At 35.3% G+C, this 25755-nt stretch overlaps 1 protein-coding gene and 2 pseudogenes across 1 annotated transcript in view; all 3 read left to right on the top strand.

The window, feature by feature from the left end:
* Positions 1–25755, top strand: part of RSRC1 (arginine and serine rich coiled-coil 1) — a 398138-nt gene that overhangs the window by 222838 nt on the left and 149545 nt on the right. The window contains exon 7 of the mRNA XM_072792094.1: positions 8358–8409. Coding sequence (XP_072648195.1) covers positions 8358–8409 — 52 coding nt within the window. The remainder of the gene's footprint in view (positions 1–8357; positions 8410–25755) is intronic.
* On the top strand, positions 1227–2409 carry LOC140614404 (glyceraldehyde-3-phosphate dehydrogenase pseudogene; annotated as a pseudogene).
* Positions 23985–24050, top strand: LOC140614542 (U4 spliceosomal RNA; annotated as a pseudogene).

The raw sequence follows: 25755 nt of genomic DNA, 5'->3' as shown, positions 1-25755 counted from the left end.
CTCTTAAGACAGTGAAAAATCAAGCCACTCAATGGGGGTGGAGAGCTTTATTTAGAAAGTAAACATAAATATATAAATTTGTGTGCATATGTTTAAATAATATGTAAATCTCATGTATGAAAAATTACTTTCACTATGATTAAGAATCTGAAAACTCAGTAATAAGACAATCCAACAAAGATACTGACTCGAAGGGGCACATGCATCCCAGTGTTTATAGCAGCACTATCAACAATAGGCAAAGTATGGAAAGAGCCCAAATGTCCATCCACTAATGAGTGGATAAAGATGTGGTATATATACAAGGGATTTTACCCAGCCATCAAAAAGAGTGAAATCTTGCCATTTGCAATGACATAGATGGAATAGAGTGTATTATGCTAAGTGAGATAAGTCAGAGAAAGACACATTGGGACGCCCTGGGTAGCTCAGCGGTGGGGTGTCTGCCGTGGCCCAGGGCGTGACCGGGGGTCCTGGGATTGAGTCCCGCGTCGGGCTCCCTGCATTGAGCCTGCTTCTCCCTCTGCCTGTGTCTCTGCCTCTCTCTCTTTGTCTCATGAATAAATAAATAAAATCTTTAAAAAAAATCAGAGAAAGACATACATGATTTCACTCAGATGTGGAATTTAAGAAACAAAACAGACAAACGTAGAGGAAGGAAGGAAAAATATGATAAAAAGCAGAGAGGCAAACCATGAAAAACTCTTTAACTATAAGAGAACAAACAGGGTCGCTGGAGGGGAGGTGGGCAGGGGGATGGGGTAAATGTGTGACGGGCATTAAGGAGGCACCTGTGATGAGCACTGAGTGTTATATGTAACACTATTTGAATCACCAGATTCTACTCCTGAAACTAATACTACACTATTTGTTAACTAACTGGAATTTAAATAAAATCCTGGAGAAAATTAATTAAAATTTCAAAAAAGAAAATCCAACAAAATTTTGGCAAAAAATTTAAGCATCCATTTTTCCAAGGAAAAATATGGATAATGAGCACATAAAAAGGTGCTCACCACCATTAATCATTGGGGAAACAGAGACTAAAACCACTTGTTAGAATTTTGAAATTAAAAAGGCTGATTACACTAAGTCATGACTAGGATGTGGAGCAACTGGAACTCTTAGACACTGCTTGTGAGAAAATAAAACTACTTTAGAAACAGTTTGGTGGCTCTCTGCTCCTCCCCGTTCGACAGACAACCGCATCTTCTGGTGCAGGGCCAGCTGCGTCCCCTAGACACGATGGTGAAGGTCGAAGTGAACGGATTTGGCCGTATTGGGCACCTGGTCACCAGGGCTGCTTTTAACTCTGGCAAAGTGGATATTGTCGCCATCAATGACCCCTTCATCGATCTCAACTACATGGTGTACATGTTCCAGTATGATTCTACCCACGGCAAATTCCACGGCACAGTCCAGGCTGAGAACAGGACACTTGTCATCAACGGGAAATCCATCTTCCAGGAGCGAGATCCCGCCAACATCAAATGGGATGATGCTGGTGCTGAGTATGTTGTGGAGTCCACTGGGGTCTTCACCACCATGGAGAAGGCTGGGGCTCACTTGAAGGGCGGGGCCAAGAGGGTCATCATCTCTGCTCCTTCTGCTGATGCCCCCATGTTTGTGAATGGCGTGAACCACGAGAAGTAGGACAACTCCCTCAAGATTGTCAGCAATGCCTCCTGCACCACCAACTGCTTGGCTCCTCTAGCCGAAGTCATCCATGACCACTTTGGCATTGTGGAGGGCCTCATGACCACCGTCCATGCCATCACTGCCACCCAGAAGACCGTGGACGGCCCCTCTGGGAAGCTGTGGCGTGACGGCCGAGGGGCTGCCCAGAACATCATCCCCGCTTCCACTGACACCACCAAGGCTGTGGGCAAGGTCATCCCTGAGCTCACTGGCACGGCCTTCCGTGTCCCCACCCCCAATGTGTCGGTTGTGGATCTGACCTGCCACCTGGAGAAAGCTGCCAAATATGACGACATCAAGAAGGTAGTGAAGCAGGCATCGGAGGGCCCCCTCAAGGGCATCCTGGGCTACACTGAGGACCAGGTTGTCTCCTGTGACTTCAGCAGTGACACCCACTCTTCCACCTTCGACGCTGGGGCTGGCATTGCCCTCAATGACCACTTTGTCACGCTCATTTCCTGGCATGACAATGAATTTGGCTACAGCAACCGGGTGGTGGACCTCTTGGTCCACATGGCCTCCAAGGAGTAAGAGCCTCCTGGACCGCCAGCCCCAGCAAGAACAAGAGGAAGAGAGAGGCCCTCAGCTGCTGGGGAGTCCCTGCCCCAACTTAATCAACCCCAACACACTGAGAATCTCCTGACCTCCGATTTACATCCTAGACCCCGAGGAAGGGGAGGGGCTTGGGGAGCCCTACCTTGTCATGTACCATCAATAAAGTATACTGTACCAAAAAAAAAGAAAAGAAAAAAAAGAAACAATTTAGTAATTTCTTTAAAACTTAAACATATTTGCCATCTTTCCAGGATCCTCTCTTTGTACATTTCTTTTTTGTGTAAAAAGAACATATGATTATTTGAAATTGAGTTAGCTGAAAACTATATAACCCAACCTTAATTTTGATTTTGCATAATGTTGCTAGTTTATTCTCCAAGTTGGAGTGCTCTTTTAGCTTAGCCACAGTCTTTCTTTCAGACTTTGTACTTCTCTGTTCTTAACAACCCCAAAAGTACTGTTGGCAGCTGGAATGGCTGTTGTTTCATCAACTCCCAGAATTTCCACAGTGGTGGCCAGGGCTTCAGGGAGCTGAACAGGAATGGAAATGAGAAAGGGTGAACAAAGGGTTTAAATAGTTTAGTGTATAAACTGGCTTATATAAGAATAGGCTTGCTTCTCATTTTTCATTTATGTAGTTGTGGCTCAAAGGATTGTGCTGGTTTTGAATGTTAGCTTTGACGCTATTTTGAGATTCTAGACATGCTGTCTATTTATAAAGGACTCAGAGGATTGGACTAACTAAGAGTAAATCCAAAGTCAAGGGAGCAAGTCTAGCCATTGAAGATAGTCACCTCCACAGGCCATTAGGAGACTGACTTATCTTTTACTTTCATCTCAGGAGCATTTGTTTCTTCTTCAGAGAGTAGATACTCTTCTATATATAACACGAGGGCTTACAAATAGAGTCAAGTAAGTGTACTGGCTGCCAAGGGGAGCAGAACAGTTCTGGAGAATCCACGACAATAGGCTGCCAATCACAAGAAGACCACTATTAATTTAGAAATTTTAAGCCTTGCATGGTAAGAATTTCCAACAAAAGTACAGTTTTCTTTAAGTGAGTTAAAATTAATGGTACATTATATACTGATTTATTTTTTTGGATATCATTCCATATAACAGTAATGTTTTAACTTTATTTTATTTTTTTTAATAATAAATTTTTATTGGTGTTAAATTTGCCAACATACAGAATAACACCCAGTGCTCATCCCGTCAAGTGCCCCCCTCAGTGCCCGCCACCCAGTCACCCCTACCCCCCACTCTCCTCCCCTTCCACCACCCCTAGTTCGTTTCCCAGAGTTAGGAGTCTTTATGTTCTGTCTCCCTTTCTGATATTTCCTACCCATTTCTTCTCCCTTCCCCTCTATTCCCTTTCACTATTATTTATATTCCCCAAATGAATGAGACCATATGATGTTTGTCCTTCTCCGACTGACTTACTTCACTCAACATAATCCCCTCCAGTTCCATCCACGTTGAAGCAAATGGTGGGTATTTGTCATTTCTAATGGCTGAGGAATATCCCATTGTACACATAAACCACATCTTCTTTATCCATCATCTTTCGATGGACACCGAGGCTCCTTCCACAGTGTCTATTGTGGACGTTGCTGCTAGAAACATCGGGGTGCAGGTGTCCCGGCATTTCGCTGCATCTGTATCTTTGGGGTAAATCCCCAGCAGTGCAATTGCTGGGTCGTAGGGCAGGTCTATTTTTAACTTTTTGAGGAACCTCCACACAGTTTTCCAGAGTGGCTGCACCAGTTCACATTCCCACCAACAGTGCAGGAGGGTTCCCCTTTCTCCACATCCTCTCCAACATTTGTGGTTTCCTGCCTTGTTAATGTTCCCCATTCTCACTGGTGTGAGGTGGGATCTCATTGTGGTTTGGATTTGTATTTCCCTGATGGCAAGTGATGCAGAGCATTTTCTCATGTGCATGTTGGCCATGTCTATGTCTTCCTCTGTGAGATTTCTGTTCATGTCTTTTGCCCATTTCATGATTGGATTGTTGTTTCCTTTGCTGTTGAGTTTAATAGGTTCTTTACAGATCTTGGAAACTAGCCCTTTATCTGATACGTCATTTGCAAATATCTTCTCCCATTGTGTAGGTTGTCTTTTAGTTTTGTTGACTGTATCCTTTGCTGTGCAAAAGCTTCTTATCTGGATGAAGTCCCAATAGTTCATGTTTGCTTTTGTTTCTTTTGCCTTTGTGGATATATCTTGTAAGAAGTTACTGTGGCCGAGTTCAAAAAGGGTAATACATCCTTTAAAGACTTCTAGGACAAGTCCACGCTGTTCTTACTTTTCTGTTAATATTAATACTAATTTTTTTTGAAAAGACAACAGCTCTATTTTCTATAATTCAGTCTTGGTGATATTTATCTAATTATGCACTAATTTTGATGTAAGGAATATTATTTTTTAATGGAATATAATTTTCTATCTATAAGTTTGCTTCACACGATATAATTGTGACACTGTGTTCTTAATTATGTCCTCATTTTACAATTCTTATATTAAGAAATTATATTACATGCATTTCTATTTGGAAGAATATTTTTATTTATTGAATAAGGCTTAATTTCTGGTTCTGAATAGCATAGTACCATTTGCCACTTTTAGATGGAATTCATACTAGTCCCTGAAGTGTAATACACTCTGAAACAGCTAAAGCATTAGAAACTTTGGTGCTTGAGCCCTTAAAAGTATTTCCATTCTAAACCAGCTACTAGGATGGTACCTAACTAAAAATATTAGTATAAATTGTTCTTTTAGCTCTATATTCTGTCCCTTCTTTGTTCTTAATACTTTCTTAAAAAGTCACTATAGATAGCAAATAGAAGGATGACAACAGAAATCACACTGCCTCTTTTCCTGCTCCCAATTCCAACTCGTCTTCTTTAGAGCCAAGCAGCTGCTGATGCAGATAGGTAGATGGCACCTGGAGGTTCAGCCACGAGACCTGTTGTGATGCTTTCCCGCCTCTGGGACAAACTCCAGGTTGCATCAGTGCAAGGGAGCCCTTGGAAAGGATTCAAGGGGCAGGTGAGTGATAGAGACTACAATCCCGTATTCATTCAATTTATTCACTAGTCAGGGTAAAAGAAAGAGGTTTGCAGATGAACAGAGAGTGAGAGAACATTCACATTAGATACCCTAGCCAAGAAAAATGCTTGACAAGTGACTCTTAAATATTTATAAGAGTAAAAATATTTGTAAAATACAAATTTTAAACGTTTGGCAAACCCAACAGTGTATTTCTCCCCATAATTGAAGTTCTCCCCCCCCCCACCTCCGTGCTGCTAAAATTTAGCAGGTTATGTTTATATAGGCCGATGTATTTAGAGAGTCATCACATTTCATCTTCAGGGACAAATGTATTATTCTGGACAGATTTTTCTTTTGAACAGAATCAAAAACTCATCCTTATGCTTTTAGATCTGTGGAATTAATTGCTTTGACTTCATGACTGTCCTATGATTTAGTTAGAAGGATTCTGAAATTTGGAGTCAGAAGGGCTTTAATTTCCATCTGTCATTTACTAGTAGAGGCAAGTTACTCAACTGCTCTGGTTTTCTTTATCTTTGAATATGAAACTTATAGATTGTTAGAGAAATTAATGAAAATATAAATATGTCTTAACAGGTATTTTTATCAGAAACATCAGTCATCTTTAGGAATGGTAATTACATATCTTCAAGACAGTGGTTATAAATGGAGGAGGGAGGGAGCTTCCACGTAGGGGGATTTTATAGGGTAGGAGGTTTTAATAATATTGTTATTTTGTTTTTGTTTTGTTTTGGTTGTGGGTACTCCTCATGCTGCATAATTTTCTATGTCTTAAACATTACTTGTTAATCTTTCGTAATGAAATATGTGGAACTTTCCCATGTAACATCTTAACCAATAGTGTCCAACATTTTTCTATCAGAGGACACTGCTTCCTAGGACATTCTGAACGAACGCTTTATCATATTAGTGAAAAGTGTGATTTGTTTACTATTAGCTTGCTAGGGACCTGCTAGTCAGAGTATCATTTCCTTCAGTCTATTTTAGTTATGTTATATTGCAGAGTGTCACTTTTCTACTGTGTATGTTAGGTAGATGGCAGGGGTCACAAATCCTCTGTTTGGGGATTGAACCTCGCTCTTAAAAGAACTACTTGCCCCCACGCAGTATTGGTGCTTTTGGAAACTTAGAGTCTCATGAAAACCCAAGAAATGCCAGCCCTGGGTTTGTACCCCTGTATGACAACAGTGAGGTGGTGCTGGAGTCCGCTGCCTCCGTGAGCTGGGCCGCGAGCTGCGCTGTTCTGCACCCTCACTGGGCTCCCTGCTACTGAGGCCAAATGTATTTGCCTCTTATCGTCATAAATGTTTGTACCAACTGCTTGGCCTCCTTGGGGAGTTGAGCTTGTGACTGACAGAGTTGTGTTCAGGAGATCTCACGGTCTTCTACTGATACTTTGCCGTGATAGCTTAACTTGATGTACGTATTTTCAGTACTTTATAGACCCTGGTTGTGTACATTTTCTCTATAAACATGACAGAAAGTACTGCTTTTAAGTTTGTCAGTTCCTCCCTCTGTCCTATCCAGTCAGTCCTCTCCTGTTACCAGGTCCTTATTTCTCAAAGCCAGCTCTTCCTGTCCCCCTTACCCCCTGCTCCACCTCAGGCCCTCATCATCCTTGCTTCCTGACCGAGCTCCCTGCCGCAGTCACGTTCCTCTCGGTTCATCAGGTGAATCGCTATGCAGCTCCCGCTCCTCATGCCGCTGTTTCACGTTCTTGAGTCTCTCTGTCTTCTGTGGCGAGATCCGCCAACTTTTCCTTAAAGGTCCAGATAGTAATTATTTTAGGCTTTGCTGGCCCGAGGTTTCCTGCCACAAAAAATTGACTCTGCTGTTATTGGAGTGAGCACAAAAGCACTCGTAGACAGTGTGTAAACACATGGGCATGGCTGTGTTCCAGGAAAGCGTATTTACAAAACCGGGTCACTGGTCTAGGGCCATAGTTTGTTAACCCTTCTTCTACGATATGAAAGACTCTCCCTGTCTGTCTCCTTGTCTTAACTACTACTTTTCCATCCTGTTTCTTACAGTTTATTCAGAAGCACCATCCAAATTGTTAAACCTTTCTTGTACATCTTCTTTCTGTATCCAATTACGTAAGTCTTTTCATTCAAACCATTTTTTCACAGAGAAATATTAAAATATATCTTATAAAATGTTAATTCTCCAATGATGGCATCATATTTAAATATGAGGTTATTTAGTCACTTGCTGACGTCTTTATAAATATATAGTAAAGTACAGTCATAAGTGTTTAAAAGAGTTTTTAACAGGTCTTTCATAAAAACCCATAACCTTGATATAATCCATGTTATAGCTTGGATACCGTCAACACATTATCTGAGAATCTCAGAATAAGGTCACTGGTAGGAAAGTTGTTTAGTTTCAACATTATCAACGGTATTGAATCATTATCAACGGTATTGAGAAAACAATTTTAGGACGTTTAGTAGGAATTAAAATCATGTAACTCACATTGTGTCCTATCTTCATCATAGTTGCCCCTTTCAAATAGTTAGGAAAGCAGAAAATACTTGGTTTTAGGATATGACTTGCCTGACGTATTGGTGGTCAAGTTGCTACTTGAATTCTAAAACCTCGCTCTCGCTCCTCAGCTTTCCATATGCAAAAAAGATAACAGGACTTGATAAAGTAAAGTGTTAAGTATATTAGCAATGTGGGTTTTACCTTGTTATTAAATTGCAGTTTTTAGGCTATTGCTATTTGGTACTGATTTAGGTGCTGATTTAGGTATCATTGATTGATGCTGGATAGTAAACAAAACCTTTTTCCAGTAAATAAATAAATAAAATCATTATTGCATCATATTAGTGAAAAGTGTGATTTGTTTACTATGGTGAGAGAGTAGATTGGTAGAGCTGCTGTGATGGAGTTTTGTTAAGATGTGGATGGATATTAATATTATGGTAAAGTCCTCTAAATTTTCTGATATTTGCATTATAATACATTAATTTAAAACTCCATATATTAAAACTGACTTCTAAATATCTTTTATGGTTGATTTTTAGCCACCGGCTGAACAGGCCAAAGCCAGACTACAGCTGGTTCTTGAAGCTGCTGGTAAGTGTTCATAATTAACCTTACTAAAATGAAAAAGTACTAAAGTCTTAACATGTTTATAGGTGGGTCAAAGAAAAAGCACCTATTTTTAAATATCCTAACAAATTTATGAAATCCTGGTTATATGTATGGCCATATTTTATAGTAAATATTTCTCGCTACAGTATAATGCTAAAAGGGCATTCTTTACCTTTTTATTTATAAAATTGACTTCAATTAATTTCAATTTTAATAAAGTCCAGGTTATTGATTTTTGTATTTTATGGACTGTGCTTTGGTGGCATATTTAAGAATTCTTTACCTAACCCCCACATCACATCATGAAAATCTCCTAGGTTTCTTTTTTAAAAGTTTTATACTTTTACATTTAAGACTATGATCTGTTTTGATTTAACTTTCGTATAAAGTGTGAGTTTAAGTCAAGATTTTCATTGTTATAAAGAAAACAAGGTAAACATAATTTAGTAATTTCTCCAATTGCATTGGACTAACTGGACTATTCTGAATACCATTTAACCCTAAAATACTGTATGTTTTGTTTTTCAGTGTTATAATATGAGTGACTTTGACTTTACATATAATCCCCAGATTCACGTACACATTAAAGATTTCGCCTTTTTAAAAAATGTAAAAGATGAATGTTATCTTTTCTAAGTACTGATATTTTACTTTGAATCTTAATGTGCACTTCAAAATATATGTAACTAAATAAGTTGTCAAGGTTAATTAAACATAAGGTAGGTTTAGAATAATATCACCAAAGTAGTACGTATTTTTTAAATTATTTACTTTTTAAAGATCTTTGTAAAGAGTTCATAATTTCCAGTTGGAAAATAAGAATTCGTTTTTAACATCAAAAGTAATTGCAGACTACCAAATTATAATAGTTGTATTTTTAGTATTCATCGATTGAGAAAATATGTATGTGTATATTGATTCAAGGATTTCTTGCATTAGCTCCTACTCAGAGTGTCCACAGTGTAAAGATTGGGAGCACCACTGTATATGACATACTACTTTCATAAATCACTAAGAGTATTAAAGGATAAGAATTGATAAGTATTTTGACTATGAGTCTCTATACCACTCCATATTACTTTAAAAGTCATTTATATTTTATGCACTAATACTACTAACTTTATTTTTAGTTATATAGAAATAAAGATTTCTACATAGGATTATAGTTTTGCTTGCTATCAAGTTTTTCATATTTTGACTCAAATGTACTCTAAAATAAATGAATTAATAATAAATCTCTATCATTTACATATTGTACATTGATTTCTTTAGTAGCATTTTGCTTTGAAAAATTATTTCCAGTTTATAATTTGAGTAATGGACAAACCCTTGCTTTAAAGAAATTATTTATGATGCTTAGTCCAAAAAATATTTGTTTCCATTAATACAACTATAAAGAATTCATTTCATAGTTTTATACAGGTATCTTTATCCTTAAAATTATTTGGAAGCATATTATAAAACAGATCTGACACTCCAAACTTCATAGTGTATAACTTGCTTATATTGGTCCCAGCTGTCACCCCTCATATGTATAGATAAAGAACTAGATTCTGTGAATTTGACACACATTCAAAATATGACAATTTAGAAATTTAAAAATGTACATTAGTCTGGATAAGGACAGACCTTAGTTACATGTAGCATTATTTACTTAATAATTTTCTTCATTTAACATGCTGTCACCAGCTTTTCCCTCTCATCAGTAACACTTATGATATACATCCTATTACAAATTGTGTTTACTATAATTTAGATTATTTTCTTGGGATTGATTACCATAGAAATGAGTTTTTGAGGTTAGAGGGTATTAATATTTAGAGTAGCTTTTTATGCATTTTTGCTAAATTGTTTTGCAAAAGGTCTGCACTATTTTACATTTCCAGTGATTAAACATTTTTACCAAGACTTCACTTTTTGATGCCAATTCCATGAATATATTGCCTTATAATATGACATAACATATTATACCCTTTGAAAAACATCCAGTTCTTCCCCCCCCCCCCCCCCCCCCAGTACTTCTTTTAATGAGAACTTTGGACTTAGAGAAAAGTAGGTGGATGGATAGGGAGCATATAAACAAGTACATAACTTATTATCAAAGTTCTAGATCTCTTTCAGTGATGAATATAAAGTGTTTATTGTATTATTTAAAACAAATAAAGGGAGAATAAGATGAACTTGAGCTCAGTCTGGAAGTCTTGCAGTTAAAGTCTAGCCTAGTCCTAAGATTAAGGTACATGGATAAGAATGTCTGATAGCACCCATTTTGTCATACTTGGGTTCTTAGGGAAAACATCCTTGACTTTGGTGCCTTAAAATTGGGTACAAGGAAAGACTTAAGGCTGCATGTTAGATTCTTGAGACAGGATTTATTTCAGCTTTATAATTACTATAATCTGGTAGATAGGGTTTTTATATAAAGAAATCCTGAAGTTACGTAGTCCTTTATTCTAACTGTACATCCCAGAAGAGAGTTTTATATGTTAACATTGCATTGTTATTAATTTATGAGTGAATATCAATACTATTGATTTGGAATTAAAATTTGGCAACAATTATTAGTGGTATGATTTCAAAAGACATATATATATATATATATATATATATATATATATATATACACGAGTATAACATTAAGCAAAATGTGATTGTAGGATATCATGTATATTATACAAACATGAATTTGAAGTCATAGATTTTATTGTATTTATCATATTTTTATACATTAAACTTCCATATTTATACTTTGTTATGCTCAATCTTCAGATTTAGATAGAATCTTTTTTCATGTTCATTAACAAATTACAATTGAAACCAAATTTCATGTTTCTTGTTTAACTTTTAATTCAAAGGTGATGTAAAGTTAAGGTTATACTAAGATTGCCTTTCTGTTATTTTCAAATGGCAACAGGACACAAAGTTGTAGAATCATATAAATTTGTAAGACTGAATCTTTAAGTTGTAACCTCAGCTAATGGCTTATCCTATGATATTGAGTAAATCATATTAACCCTTTGTGCGTGCTTTCCTTTTTAAAAATGCTTTTACCGTTCTCCCATTTTTATTAAGATGCAAAACTTTGAAATTTTTAGCTGACTTCTTAAGAGACAGTGATTCACCTAGAATAAATGATCTTATTTTGAAAATTTTTTATATTTATTCCTTTATTATCTTTCCCACTGACATCTCCTTAGACAAGATGTCAAACATTTCACCCAAAGGTTAATCCATAAGTTCCTAATTGGTCTCTTGCTTCAGTTCTCTTCTGCCAAGATGGTAGTGAATAGTGGAAAGGTTCTAAGCCTACTTACTTTTTGTGGCCTTGAGCAGTTTGATGTCTATTGGTTAGCCAAACATAGGGTTTTTTTTCTTTTTAAATGGAACATGACAGATGTATATATTTTCTAGTTTACTGTAGTTTTTCTCTCTTTTTAAAAATAAGTAATTTATTAAGGCGAAATTCACATAATATAAAATTAATCGTAATTGTTTAAAAGTTAACTAATCAGTGGCATTAAATACATTAATATATTTACATTAAATATATCAATACATTTACTACTGTGCTGTATAACTACCACCTGTCTCTAGTTCTAAGACATTTCCGTCACTGTAAAGTAAAACCTCTTACCTATGAGACAGTTTCTCTCTACTCCCTGAACCCCAGCTCCTGGCAACCACAGTCTGTCCTCTGTTTCTGTGGATTTATCTATTCTGGGTATAATGGAATCATATAGTATGTGACCTTGTGTGTCTGGCTTCTTTACTTAGCATAATGTTTTGGAGGTACAGTCACATTGTAGCATGTGTCAGTATTTTATTTCTTTTTATGGCTGAATAATATCCAATTGTATATATATACATCATTTATTTATCCACTTATATATCGATGGACATTGGAGTTACTTCCACCTTCTGACTGTTGTGAATAGCGTTGCTATGAACACGCATATACATGTATTTCTTGGAGTACCTGTTCACAGTTTTGGGTGGTATACACCTAGGAGTGTAATTGTGGGGTAATTTGGTAATTCTGTTTAAGTTTTGAAGAAACCACCAAACTTTTCCAGTGTCTGAGCAGTATTACATTCTCATCAGCAATATACAAGTATAATTCCCTGTTGTTTCAGCTAAATCACGTCACACATTTAAATTACCTATTTGAAAGTATTTTGCTTTAGGAACTTCTCTGTACCATAATTTACTCATTCGTAAAGGGGAAAGATAATAACTACCTCATAGGATTTTCGTGAAGATAAGTATAAAAAGGGATATGTCTAGACCAGAACCTGGAAAATGGTAGCCACCAGAAAATGTTTATTTCTATATTTCTTTTTGTGATTATCACTGCTGGGTGGTTCCTTCTCAGCCACCATTTGCTCATGCTACTACTTGGGCTCAAAATTAGTCCCTGGCCCTCAGTTTCTTACAAAATCAATTTTAGGCTTCTGTGCTTAAGGTTCTGTATGGTGGATCCACAGATTTTTCTATATTTACTATAATTCATTTCTGAACTTCTCATTATTCTTTAAATTACTTCTCTTTTCTACCTATAGATCTTTGCTCATGATTTTTTCTTTTCTAGAAATGACTTCCTCCTTCCTCTTCCCACCTCTAAACACTTCTAAATGAATCTCCAATAAGATTTCCACATGATTTTTGTGACCATTCCAGGACATAATCTCTCTCTCTCCTTTTTTGAATTCTTTCTGTCCTTGTCTGTGCATGCCATTTATGTTGTTACTTACTCACATATGGCTGATACTAATATTTAATTATTTCGTTAGTGTTGAACTTATTTTCCCATTAAATAATAAACATGATGCAGGTCAGGAACCAGAGCTAAAACATCTAAGCCTTTACCAGGAGTTTTAACAGCACTTACAGAGAGTGGAACTTTACCAAATAAGAATCCAGCTATTAGTCTTTGGTGAACAAGTCATTGTGAAGAAACAAACAATCGGGAAATAACTGAAAATTAAACCTTTTAAATGGTGGTATGCTCATTTTAACCACTAATTCATTTAAAATGAATACACAAAAAGTTCTCTGGCTTCTAAAATAGAAGATACTGATCAATAGTTGGACTTTTTAATCTTAAAATTGAAGGTAGTACATGACAAAAAAGATGATGAAACAATATCACACAAGAGGAAGAAAGAAGACAGTAAGTTTACTTAAAAGACTTGTGTCTATTACTTTTGTTTTCATTGTTGTTTGACATATTAGCAGCAGTCCAAACATTATTTGGGTTTTCTGCAAAAACACAGTATCATCTTATGCCATATGTGTGCATAGGTCTGAAGAAGAATTTAAAGGAGAGATTTTTTTTCTAAAATGTACATATTTTTCATCAATATGAAAAGATGACTCTTCTCACAACATGGTTTTAAGACACATTTTTCTCTACAATCTTTTTAATATTTTACTTTTAATAGAATTATTGACGCAATCTTTAAAATTATATCTCTAATATTATAAAAATAGAAATTTCCTTTAGTACATGAATGGTAAATAACTTTTATTATAAAATCTGTGTGTAATATTTCATTTTCTAAATAATGCCTAAAACTTTTTCTGTTTTGCCTTATAGTTTTTTTAAAGCACATTCATAAATCCTTTATCATTTAACTCACATCACAGCATGGAGAGCTAATTAACTCCATTTTACAAATATCATGAAAGCATAAATGATTTGTAAAAGACCACATAGCTAGCAAGTGACAGAACCAGGACTCAAATCCAATGATTTCTGACTCTTGAGCTATTTCTGTGCATAGTTTAAATCCCTGAGTTATGTTGGGCAGAGAGGACGACGATAGAAAATATTTCCATATACATACTTTATTTTGTTAGGTATAGTGCTATAGTTCCCTTACAGTAAAATAATTTCTATCCTCAAGCCTTAGTTTCTGAAATGAGTTTTTTCTAATTGATAATAAAAAATTATTAAAGTTTTAGCCAGAAAAAAAATGTTATTTTCCTTAACTGTTAGAGTGCTCATAATAGCAAAATTTCTGTTAATTTTGAAAATCCTGATAACGTTTTATGATCAACAATGTTTTGATCTTCAGCCTCAGTAAGGACTTACATTTCAGTTCCCCTTGCTGGGATAGAAGCTGATTAAGTATTGTGAAACACAGATGAGTTACACACATGCACACTATGTCCAGACAAGGAGCTGTGCTTAGCAGTAAGTCATAAGTGCCTCATTCTGTCTTGATTCTTCTGCTGCATGTGAAATTTAGATTTTATTTTCTTAGTTAGCAATTAAGTATCTAGAAGCCTATTCCTGAGCTTTTCTCTTCATAGCTGTGCAATCTTCAAAGTCCGAATACTTTTCTAAAGTCCATTCTAACTGTAAATATCTGTGATTCTGAGAATTACAAAGGAGAGTACCACGATGGTGTTGAACCATTTCTGGGAAGCACAAGAAACCATTCTGCTACCCTGTCTTAAAACCAACAGAGATTTTGCTTTATAGGTTTCTGACCACTGATCTGTGGCCCCCAAGAAATAGGCTGATTTGTTGAGAGAAAAGCTGTCATGTCAGATCTAAAAAAACACTGAGTAAGTGACTGAAAAGTTAATTTCCCTTTCATAAAATAAATAGTTTTAGGCTTCTTTTTTTTCCTTGTACAGGATTCTGTTTGTTAGGATATTGGCAGTCTAGATTCATACTCAGTCTCCCTAACTAACTTTGTGAATAGTCTCCTTTAGTTTCCTCATCAATAAAATGGAGATATTAATAGTACATAATTAATGGTCGTCACAGAGTTTAAGGGAGTTAACATTTGTAAAACGTTTAGAACAATACCAGGTACATAGTAAGTGTTCAGTAAATGATAGTAGTTGGTATCAAAGGCAGTATAGTATGGTGGTGAAATTCTCATACTCGGTTGGCCTGGGTGCCATTCCCAGCTCCATAATTTACTCATAAAGCCATCGGAGGGTTGGTAAAGAACTTCAGTTCTTTCATACATGAAATGGGAATAATACGTACCTTTAGAGATTTTATGAGAACTAAACAAATTAATGTAATAAAGTGTTTAGAATAGCACCTAACACGTAACTAAGTGTTCTATAATTGTTAGCAAGTAGGAATGGTCTTTTATGGCATCACACAGTGGTGAGGTAATTAAGGAAGAGACATTGAGCCAAACATTCTCCTCCTACTGGCATACATAAACAGAAGTCATCAAGAATTAAGAAGAGTGTTTTTTAAAGAAACAAATGATTAACACTTTAAATAGTTTAATTGACTTTAGCATTGGTTAAACCTTTTTATCATCATAGTTTCTGCAAGTTTCAGAAATTGTGCATAAAACCTGATAGCTTTTATGTAGAATCAAATTGATAATGTTAATTTAACTTCCAGTTTCCAATAATGAGCGTGATTTTTTGCTTTATGTTAATTCAAAAAGATAAAGTAGTGCTTCCTAAAGAGAATTACTAAGTGAATTGCATTTTAAAAGTATAAGTTACTTGTTTTAGCGTCAGTTACACATCTCTATTTGAATGACTATTTATCCTTAATAATATTTAGTAAGAAGAAAGCTATCAGCTAGAGTCTAACAATATCACAGCAACTTGCCATGTTTGAGCAGATGTTAAGCAGACAGTAGTTGAATGTTAATTTTGAGAGGGTGGTATGTTTAAGCCTAGCTGAAGTATGTTGCATGTGGGCTTTCTAGACTCGAGTACAATGCTGGATCTCTGGGGAGAATTTTAAAACTAAACCTCTTTCTTTGGGGTCCTCTATATGGACTCTCTCAAGTCAGTATAAAGCAGATCATCCCTAGGCTAAAGCCCTTCAGCTTTTGTTATTGGGCTCTGTAGACCTGTAATTAGGCCTCCTGGCAGGCCATGCAGGCCAGTTAATGGTCATATGGAGTTTCTGTGAGGCAGACTGGCTTTGTATAAATCCTGGGTAGGAATACGTTTATGGGTCACTTCCTACCAGGACCATGCTTTGTCCTTATGCCCTGCGGGCTGACAGGGAGCAGGTTCCCTTGACCATGGACTGTTCAGTTTGCAACTCAAAATCTACTCCACTAATCCCCAGTGTAAACAGAGGATTTAGAAGGGCTTCTGTCACTTACAGTTGCCAATTCACTTGGGTGTCTGTGAATTTATTTTTTTCCCCAGACTTCATTATTGAAAGACTGACAAGTGTGTAAGATTTGGATGTTTGTTTATATGTCAAATGTGCTGTTTATTTTTTTCAGGGATTTTATAATCATTGTAAATAATTTATCTAAAGCAGAATTATGTAATGAGCTTTTTTATTGATCACCCTTTAATATTTTTTAGTTTAAGCCATTAAAAAATTTGGAATGATAGCCTGCCTTTTCCTATAAAGGAAATTATAGGTCTGTTTTTTTGTTGTTTGTTTGTTTGTTTGTTTGTTTGTTTTATAAGAGTAAAATAACACGATGGAAAGAAGTTTACCAAAAAATGGCTAATGCAGATTTCAGATAAGTCAAATAATTTTGTACATTTTATATTAAGTAAAAATGCCATTTTTGCATAAATGAAAGCTTTTGAAAGGAGGAATATCAGATTAGTATATAAAATGCTTAATAAAAATGTATTTCATGAAATACTTAAAATTAATAAGAGTGCCATTTATTGAGCATTTACTATGTGGTGAGCACTTTTATACATCTACACATATTGTAATTTTTAATAATTAATAGATGTTTCCTAGCCAAGCAAAATATTTGAATTTTAAGAAAGGCACAATTGAGATTTCTTTTGTTTTTCCATTTTTATCTCATCCTCTATTTCATTATGATTTTCTCTTTGTTGCTCAGATTATATCAAGATTTGACTCTAAAATGTGTAAGTTCTGAGTTTGCTCTGCAAAGAATTGTCACCTATATTCCTATGAGCCAATTTTTCTTTTAGGGGGGAAATCAAATGATGAATTCTTTCCCAGGTCTCATCTAGTAAATCAGTGCTCAGTGTTTTGCATTTTGTGATGTAAAAATGGTTCATGACAGATGTGGCTGAAAAGACCACATACGTAGACTGTATGATTTTAGTCTGGTGGAACTAATAGGATCACTCATTACATTTTAGACCCTGGGGTTTCTTTTTTCTTTCATAATAATAATAAAAAAAAAAAAAACTGTTTAAATAGAGTAGCTCTTTTTGTGTGTGTGAGTACAGCATCTTCCCCCAAATTTACAAAGAGTTGATGGTAACAAATCAACAAATAATCCTCTCTTCTAAAAAGTTTCATTGATGTTTATTTAATATTGACTGTTATTTTTTGTCTTGTTGTCCATAAGAGTTAAGACTTTGTTCTCTTTTTGTGAAAGATTTCTTTGAATTTTATTTAGCAAAACTAGAAAATACATTCCTTAGAGAATCCAAGATCTGAGAATTAAGTTATATGATAATAAAAACAAGTTTTGCAGATGTTGAAGTATTTAATGGCAACAAAAAGACATCATGCAATAAGAATTCTGGTGTTTACTTAGAAATAGGAGAATCATAGTACAATCTGTTTTCTTTTTTAATGTATTTTTTAATGTATATATTGAAACAAATATATTTGTGATGGATTTTGGAACTGACAAAATGGAGGCTTCTGAATAGTGTGAAAGATCTGATCCTATTTTAGTTTTGACCAAAAGTTAAAGTTGTAATTGAATAAAAAATTACTTTGAAAAATATCCTGGGTGATGTATATCAAAATGCAAATAATGGTTATTGTCCCTGGGCAGTGAGATTTAAGGTAATTAAAAAAAAATTTTTTGGCATTTTTTTGGGGGATTGTTCTGTAGATATGAAGAAAACCTATGGAAGTGTAGAAAAAGTAATTTAAATATGATGACAGTCCTCAATATTTAGTATAAAATTTAGTTTTGACAAATGTATACAATTGTGTTAAGTACCACCAAACAATTTTATTTTTCAAAATTTTTGATAGACAATTTACACATTACTCCAGAAAGGCCCCTTATACTCCTTTGAAGTCAGTTCTTTTCTCCCATTTCGGACCTTAGCAACCACTAATCTGCTTTATGTTGCTATAGTTTTGCTATTTTCAGAATGCTATATAAATGGAACCATACAGTATGTAGACTTTTGTGTCTGCACTCTTTGACTTGGTGAAGTGCTTTTCAGGTTTGTTCTCATTGTTGTATGAGCATAAGTTCTTTTTATTGCTGAGTAGTATTTCATTGTATAGCTACACCAGTTTGTTTTTTCATTCAACAATTAGTGGACAGGTAGATTGTTTCCAGTTTATGGGGTTTTTTTTTGAATAAAAATTATATGGACATTTTTTTCCTGTGCTTGTGTGGATGGAACTGGAGGGTATTATGCTGAGTGAAATAAGTCAATTGGAGAAGGACAATCATCATATGGTTTCACTCATATGTGGAATATAAGAAATAATGAAAGGGATTATAAGGGGAGGGGGAAACTGAGTGGGGAAAAATTAGAGAGGCCCACAAACCATGAGAGACTCCTAATTCTGGGAAACAAAGGGTTGCAGAAGAGGAGGATGGTGGAGGGATGGGGTAACTGGGTGACAAGCACTGAGGAGGGCACTTGATGGGATGAGCACTGGGTGCTATACTATATGTTGGGAAATTGAATTTAAATTTAAAAATCATATGAACATTTGAGTACAAGTCTGCGTAAACATATTTTCATTTCTCTTAGGTAAATAGGAATGGGATTTGTTGGTTATATATCTATTTAAGTGTAGCTTTGACTTTGTAAGAAACTGCCAAGCTTTTCCAAAGTGACTGTCCCATTTGTATTTGCACTAGCAGTGTTTGAAAGGCTCATTTGTTCCTTGACATCACTTGATGTTTTTGGTTTTTTTTGTTTAATTTCAGCCATTCTGTTCAATGCATTGTATTTCATTTGACTTTAATGTGCATTCCAGTGGTGACTCATGAAGTTGAGCATCTTTGCATGGAATCATTTGTCATCTGTATGCTTCTGTGAAGTATTTGCTCCTATCTGTTGTCCATTTTTAAAAGGAATTATTTATATTATTGACTTAGAGAGTTATTCATGTGTTCTGAATACAAGTGAAATATGTACTTCATATTTTCACCTAGTCTATGCCTTCCCTGTTTATTTTCTAAACAATGATTTTTTAAAAACAATTAATAATGTACATACAGTAAAATACACCATTTTTTAGTGACAGTTCTTTGATTTTTGACAAGTATAGACAGTTGTTTAATAACACCTAGAATCAAGATGTAGAACAATTTTATAATCCTTCAGAATTTTCCCATTCCCTTAATGGTTGAACCCCTCTGACCACTTCCAGCTCCTGGAAACCACTAATCTATTTTTTGTTCCTACAGTTTTGACTTTTCTAATATGTTATATAAATGGAATCCTCTAATATAGCTTTTTTGAGTCTGGCTTCTTTGACCTGGCATAATGCTTTTGAGATTTACACATGTTGTTGCTTATTCTGGTAACTTACTCCCTTTTTGTTATTGAGCAATATTCCATTGTGTGGGTTAATTAATTGAAGGGTGTTCAGATTATTCTCAGTTTTACACAGTTATGGATTAAACCGCTAGAACATTGTCAAAAAGGATTTTGTAAGACAAAAGTTTTTGTTACATTTGGGAAATACCTAAGACTGGGATTGGTGGGTATTACGATAATTTTATGGTTAACTTTATGAGAAACTACAGACTATTTCCTAAAGTGACTAGGCCATTTTGTGTTCCTAAAGCCAACATATGAGAAATTCTGTTATTCTACATCCTTGTCAGAATTATCAGTTTTTGGCATTATTAGTTTTTGTTTTATTTTGGTCATTCAGTTGGATATGTAAAGGTGTGTCATTGTGGTTTTAGCTGAATATGCTTTATAATGAAGGTTGTTGAACATCTCTTCATGTACTTACACACCATTGCAGACAAGTTTTCTCATTTTTAAAAGTTGAATTGTTTTTTAGTTGCTGAATTTTGAGAGTTTTATATATTTTGGTTAAAAGTTCTTTATCCGGGATGCCCGGGTGGCTCAGCGGTTGAGCGCCTGCCTTCGGCCCAGGGCATTGTGATCTCAGGGTCCCAGGATCCAGTCCCACATCAGGCTCCCTGCATGGAGTCTGCTTCTCCCACTGCCTATGTCTCTGCCTCTCTGTGTGTGTGTCTCTCATGAATAAATAAATAAATGAAATCTTAAATCCAGCTCTTACCTGGATTATTGCGGTAGCTTCTTACCTAGTCACCCTACTGACTAGTTCCACTGGCCCCACTGTATTTTATTTATTAGCAGAGCATCTAGAATGAATGATCCTTTTAAAGCCTGAATCAGAAACACCCCTCTTCCTTTCCAATGTCTTCTCCATTCAGTAAAAGCCAAAATCATTCTAATGGCCTCTACAGCCCTTCAGAATCTGGCCCGTCATTTGTTACCTTTCTGATTTCATTTCTTATTTTCCTCACTTTTTCCGTTTTACTCATTGCTACCTTCACTGTTCCTCAGCCTCAGCAATCACCTCCCCTTCAAGGCCTAATGCCTGCTATTGCGTCTCCTTGGAATGCTCATCCCTGAAGGCTGCTGCCGCCCTCACCTCCGTCAGCTGTCAGCAGGCTGAATTGTACTTTGCAGTTGACACCTCCTTGTCCCCTTTGCTTGCTTTTATTTTTCTATTTTATCACTATTACCATTTATTTTTACATTATATATTATTATTATTACTACCACTTATTTGTATTTTTCATTATCTGTCCCCACCAGAAAGTAAGCTACATCCGGGCAAGGATTTCTGTCTTTTGTTCACTCTTGTGAACTTCATACATTGTTTGTGCTCAATAAATTTTTATTGGTTAAGTGTATGAATGAATAATATACTATAATGTTTCTCATTTCACTTTGCTAAAAAGATGGCCTTTTAAAATATACATATTACTAATTAGAACTGGATTGAACCCACTTCTGCTTATAGAAGGCAAAATTGCATTATATTTTTAAATTTAAATTTTACTTTTTAAATAAATTGAATATCACAAACTTCAAAAATGTGAAATATCATGCTCTTGTAAATGATAACAGGTATTTGTGTTGTTTTATAATTGACTTTTGCTTATTTAATAATGTTCTGTGCTTCTTTATTCACTTACAAAGCATTTTTGCAAGTTATTCCATGTTAATTTTATTAATCTCTTTTGACACAAGCCTGCAAGTTGCCCAGGATTTTACATTTTTATCTTTAGATATATAATTTTGAAGATTTTTTAAAAGGAAGATAATGGGTATTTTTTTCTGAAAAAGTTCTGCAAAAATACCACATTAAAGACTTCTTTAAAATTTCAGGCATCTGTAGAACATGTAATACTTGTATTTAGTAAGGGAATATATACGTTGCTTATTTTAGAATGATTGTCATCAAACAGAGTAGCACATATATTCTGAAATTGCATTTTTCCTCCCCTTAACATACTATCATTTCACTCTAAACTGGAGATTAAATTTTACTTTGTATATAGGAAATCTTTAATAGCCGATTCAGACAAGAAATGCTTAAGGTAGATGTCATGAAAGTGGTGACGTATTTTTAGGTTAAATGTGTTTATGTGTATTTAGAGAATGTAATGAAACTATTTGAGTCTTTCCCCCCTTGCTTTATTGAGACATAATTGGCATAGAACATCTTGTAAGCTTAAGATGTACAACATGATTTGATAGTTCTATATTATGAAATGATTTACAGTAGTGTTGGTTAAACTTGTCATGTCATACAGTTACCATTTTTTGTGAATGGTAAGAATGTTTAAGATCTACTCTCCGGATAACTTTCAAGTATATGATACAGTATTGTTCCTCCCAACAATGTATCCGTCTTATTAACTGGTAGTTTGTACCCTTTGACCAATACTCCTCTTTTCCCCCACTCCCCAGCCCCTGAGAACCATTGTACTTACTCTCTGTTTCTGTGACTTTGTTTGCTTTTTTTTTTTTTTTTTGTACCATACATAAGTGACATCATACTTGTGGTTTTAGCTGAATATGCTTTATGAAGGTTGTTGAACATCTCTTCATGTACTTACTCACCATTTGAACTTGCCTTTCTCTGCCTGACTTATTTCATTTAGGTTCATCCATATTGACAGAGATGTCAGAATTTCCTCCTTTCTTTATGGCTAAATCATATTACATATATATATATAGCCACAAATTCTGGGAGGAAATTCTGATATCTCTGACTATATATATATATATATATATATATATATAGAGAGAGAGAGAGAGAGAGAGGAGGCAGAGAGAGAGAGAGAGAGAACAATGTATAAAGTTCACAAGAGTGAACAAAAGATAGAAATCCTTGCCCTGGTGTAGCTTATTTTCTGGTGGGGACAGATAATGGAAAATACAAATAACTGGTTATATAAATATAAATATATATATTTGGAGACCTCTCCAGGAGTGGCAGGCTCCAGGGTGCCTGAGAAGTGGGGTGCGGGAGGGTCCAAGTTCCAAGTTGTTTTATTCAGATCCAGGGCTCCTCTGATTCCAGATATGATGATGGAAGAGGGCCACCAGGAAACCCCCCCAGAAGGATGGGTCTCAGTAATCATCTACGTGGCCCTAGTCATCCTCCAATGGCTGGTGGATGAGGAAGGTAAATGTCTGCTCTAAGAAGCAGACAACTGGACATGCACATTCCTAACAGAAGGAAACCATCAAGAAGTAGAGTGCTGACCATGCTGGACAAGTAATTGAATGTATATGCCCAAACAAGGATTGCTCTGTGCCTTCACAGACGAATGAGGTCGTGCTGGGAATTCCCTCCCCAGGGATCTGGCATGACTAACATGCATTTTTATAAATGCACATGCTTGTCTCATTATCTTTTTTGTATAGTTTATTAAAATATTAATACAGTTTTAATAAGTAAATATTTTTAGGTTACAAAACTTGACTTCACATCTTTGTATAATTAAACTCCAGATTTGAAGGAAAAATGTATATATTACATCCTCTTTTTTTTTTTTTAAAGGTATTTATTTATTTATTTATTTATGATAGTCACAGAGAGAGAGAGAGAGAGGCAGAGACACAGGCAGAGGGAGAAGCAGGCTCCATGCACCGGGAGCCTGATGTGGGATTCGATCCCGGGTCTCCAGGATCGCGCCCTGGGCCAAAGGCAGGCGCCAAACCACTGCGCCACCCAGGGATCCCCCCCCTTTTTTTTTTTTTTAATATTACATCCTCTTTATCCATTCATCTGTAGGTGGATGTCTTAGCTATTGTGAATAATGCTGTAGTGAACATGGGAGTACATGTATCTTTTCGAGATCCTAATTTCATTTCCTTTGGGTATATACCCAGAAATGGGATTGCTGGATCATATGGTGGTTCTATTTTTAATTTTTTGAGTAACCTCCATACTGTTTGCCATAATGGTCACACCAATTTACATTCCTTCAGCATGGCACAAGGGAGTTCCCTTTTCTTCACATTCTTGCCAACACTTATTATCTTTCATTGTTTTGAAAATACCCATTCTAACAAGTGTGAGGTGATATCTTTTTGTGGTTTGATTTGTATTTCTCAGCTTTGGGCAGTGGCAGTATCGTAGCCAATGAGGTTTATCCAACGTGCGATTATTGCTAATTGATTTGTATTTCCCTGAGGATTAGTGATGTTAAGCATCTTTCCATGTAACTGTCAGTCATTTGTAGGTCCTCTTTGGAAAAAAGTCCATTCAGGTCCTTTGCCTGTTTTCCAATTGGGAGCAATTTGGATGTTAGTTGGTTAATAATGGGTTCTCGAACTTTCTTCTGCTTAAATCAAGATGATGTCAATTTTATTTGAATTTTAGGTTAATAAAATTTTCTTCTCTATAAGAATTCAGTAACAAGGTTGAAAAATCTAAAATCATTAGAATTACTCTCTGTAGTGTGTTCACAATATAGAATAGGTTCTCTTGCTTATTACAATATCGTATATTTTCGGCTGGTGGTGGTGATACAGCTATATAATCCAGAACCTCTTTTTCTAATCAATAATCTTGAGGTTGATTTGCTCCTGAATTATCCAAGAAAAAGAGTTGGGATCCTAGAAGGCAGAGAAAACCTCATCATCTAAAAAATGGCCTACACCCATGATTATTCATTTGTAGTAAGATTAATCTGCATGTAGGACATCAGAAATTATTTCTGCTTTACAAATAGTTGATTTAAATTTTTTTGTGTGGCAATCAAGATAATATATATTTTCTATGTAAAAAAATGTACTTTTCCCCCTTTGAATTTTAGTATCAGTTTACCTCCATAAAACACTTCTTTGCAATTTTATTGGGATTGTGTTAAATTTACAAATGAATTTAGACATAAATGACATCTTGATGATGTTGAGATATCCTATCCAAGTATGAGGAATGTCTTTCCATTGAATCAGGTTTACTTTTGCAGCTTTCAAGAGTGGTTTAGTTTTCCTCATTTAGGTTTTACATGTTTTGTTTACTCCTTTGATTCTATTATGAATGAGATTTTCTTTACTGTTATGTCATCTGACTAGTACGTGTATGTATGACAGTTATTAATTTTGGTATACTTATTTAAATAACTCCTATCTTACTAAATTATTTTATTGTTTGAGATTTAATATTATCTTGTGTGTTCCAGGTATATTAACATATTGTTAACAAATAGAAAGTGTTTTACTTATCCTTCTCAGGTTTTTAGGTCTCTAACTTATTAGTACATTGTTAAATAGTAGTAAAGATAGTGGTATATTTGCCCTAGTCTTAATATTAATGAAAATCTCTGGTTTTTTTCCCACTAAAGAAAATGCTGGCTTTGTGACTTAGATGTGTGTTTAATTTTAATTATCTAATCAGTTCCCCCCACACACACATTTAGTGTATTTTTTTTTAATTAGTAGGGTGTTAAATTTCACCAAAGGCCTTTTCAGTGTCTATGGAGATTAAAAAATGAGATATTTTTCTTAATCTTTAAAATTTTTTTAACATTTATTTTATTTTTTATAAGGCTTCATTTCTTTAGACAAGCTTAAGGTTCATAGCAAAATTAAGGAGAAGGTATAGACAGATTTCCCATGTAATTCTTTCCCTTGAACCTGCATAGCCTCTCCCATTATCAGCATCCCCAGGCAGAGTGGTAGAGTTGTTAAAGTTAATGAACCTACGCAGGTACATCATGCAAGACCAGAGTTTATATTGCAGCATTCGGGTTCACTCTTGGTGTTAGACATTCTGTGAGTTTGGATAAATGTATAATCACATATATCCGCCATTACAGAGTGTTTTCACCACTCTTGAAAACCTGTGTGCTCAAACTATTTATCCTTCTCCCTCACCTC

This window comes from Canis lupus, chromosome 22 (genome assembly GCF_048164855.1).
Source record: "Canis lupus baileyi chromosome 22, mCanLup2.hap1, whole genome shotgun sequence".
In the NCBI taxonomy this organism is placed as follows: domain Eukaryota; kingdom Metazoa; phylum Chordata; class Mammalia; order Carnivora; family Canidae; genus Canis; species Canis lupus.
Note: the sequence above shows the minus strand (reverse complement) of the source record. Positions and strands in the feature narration are given on the sequence as shown.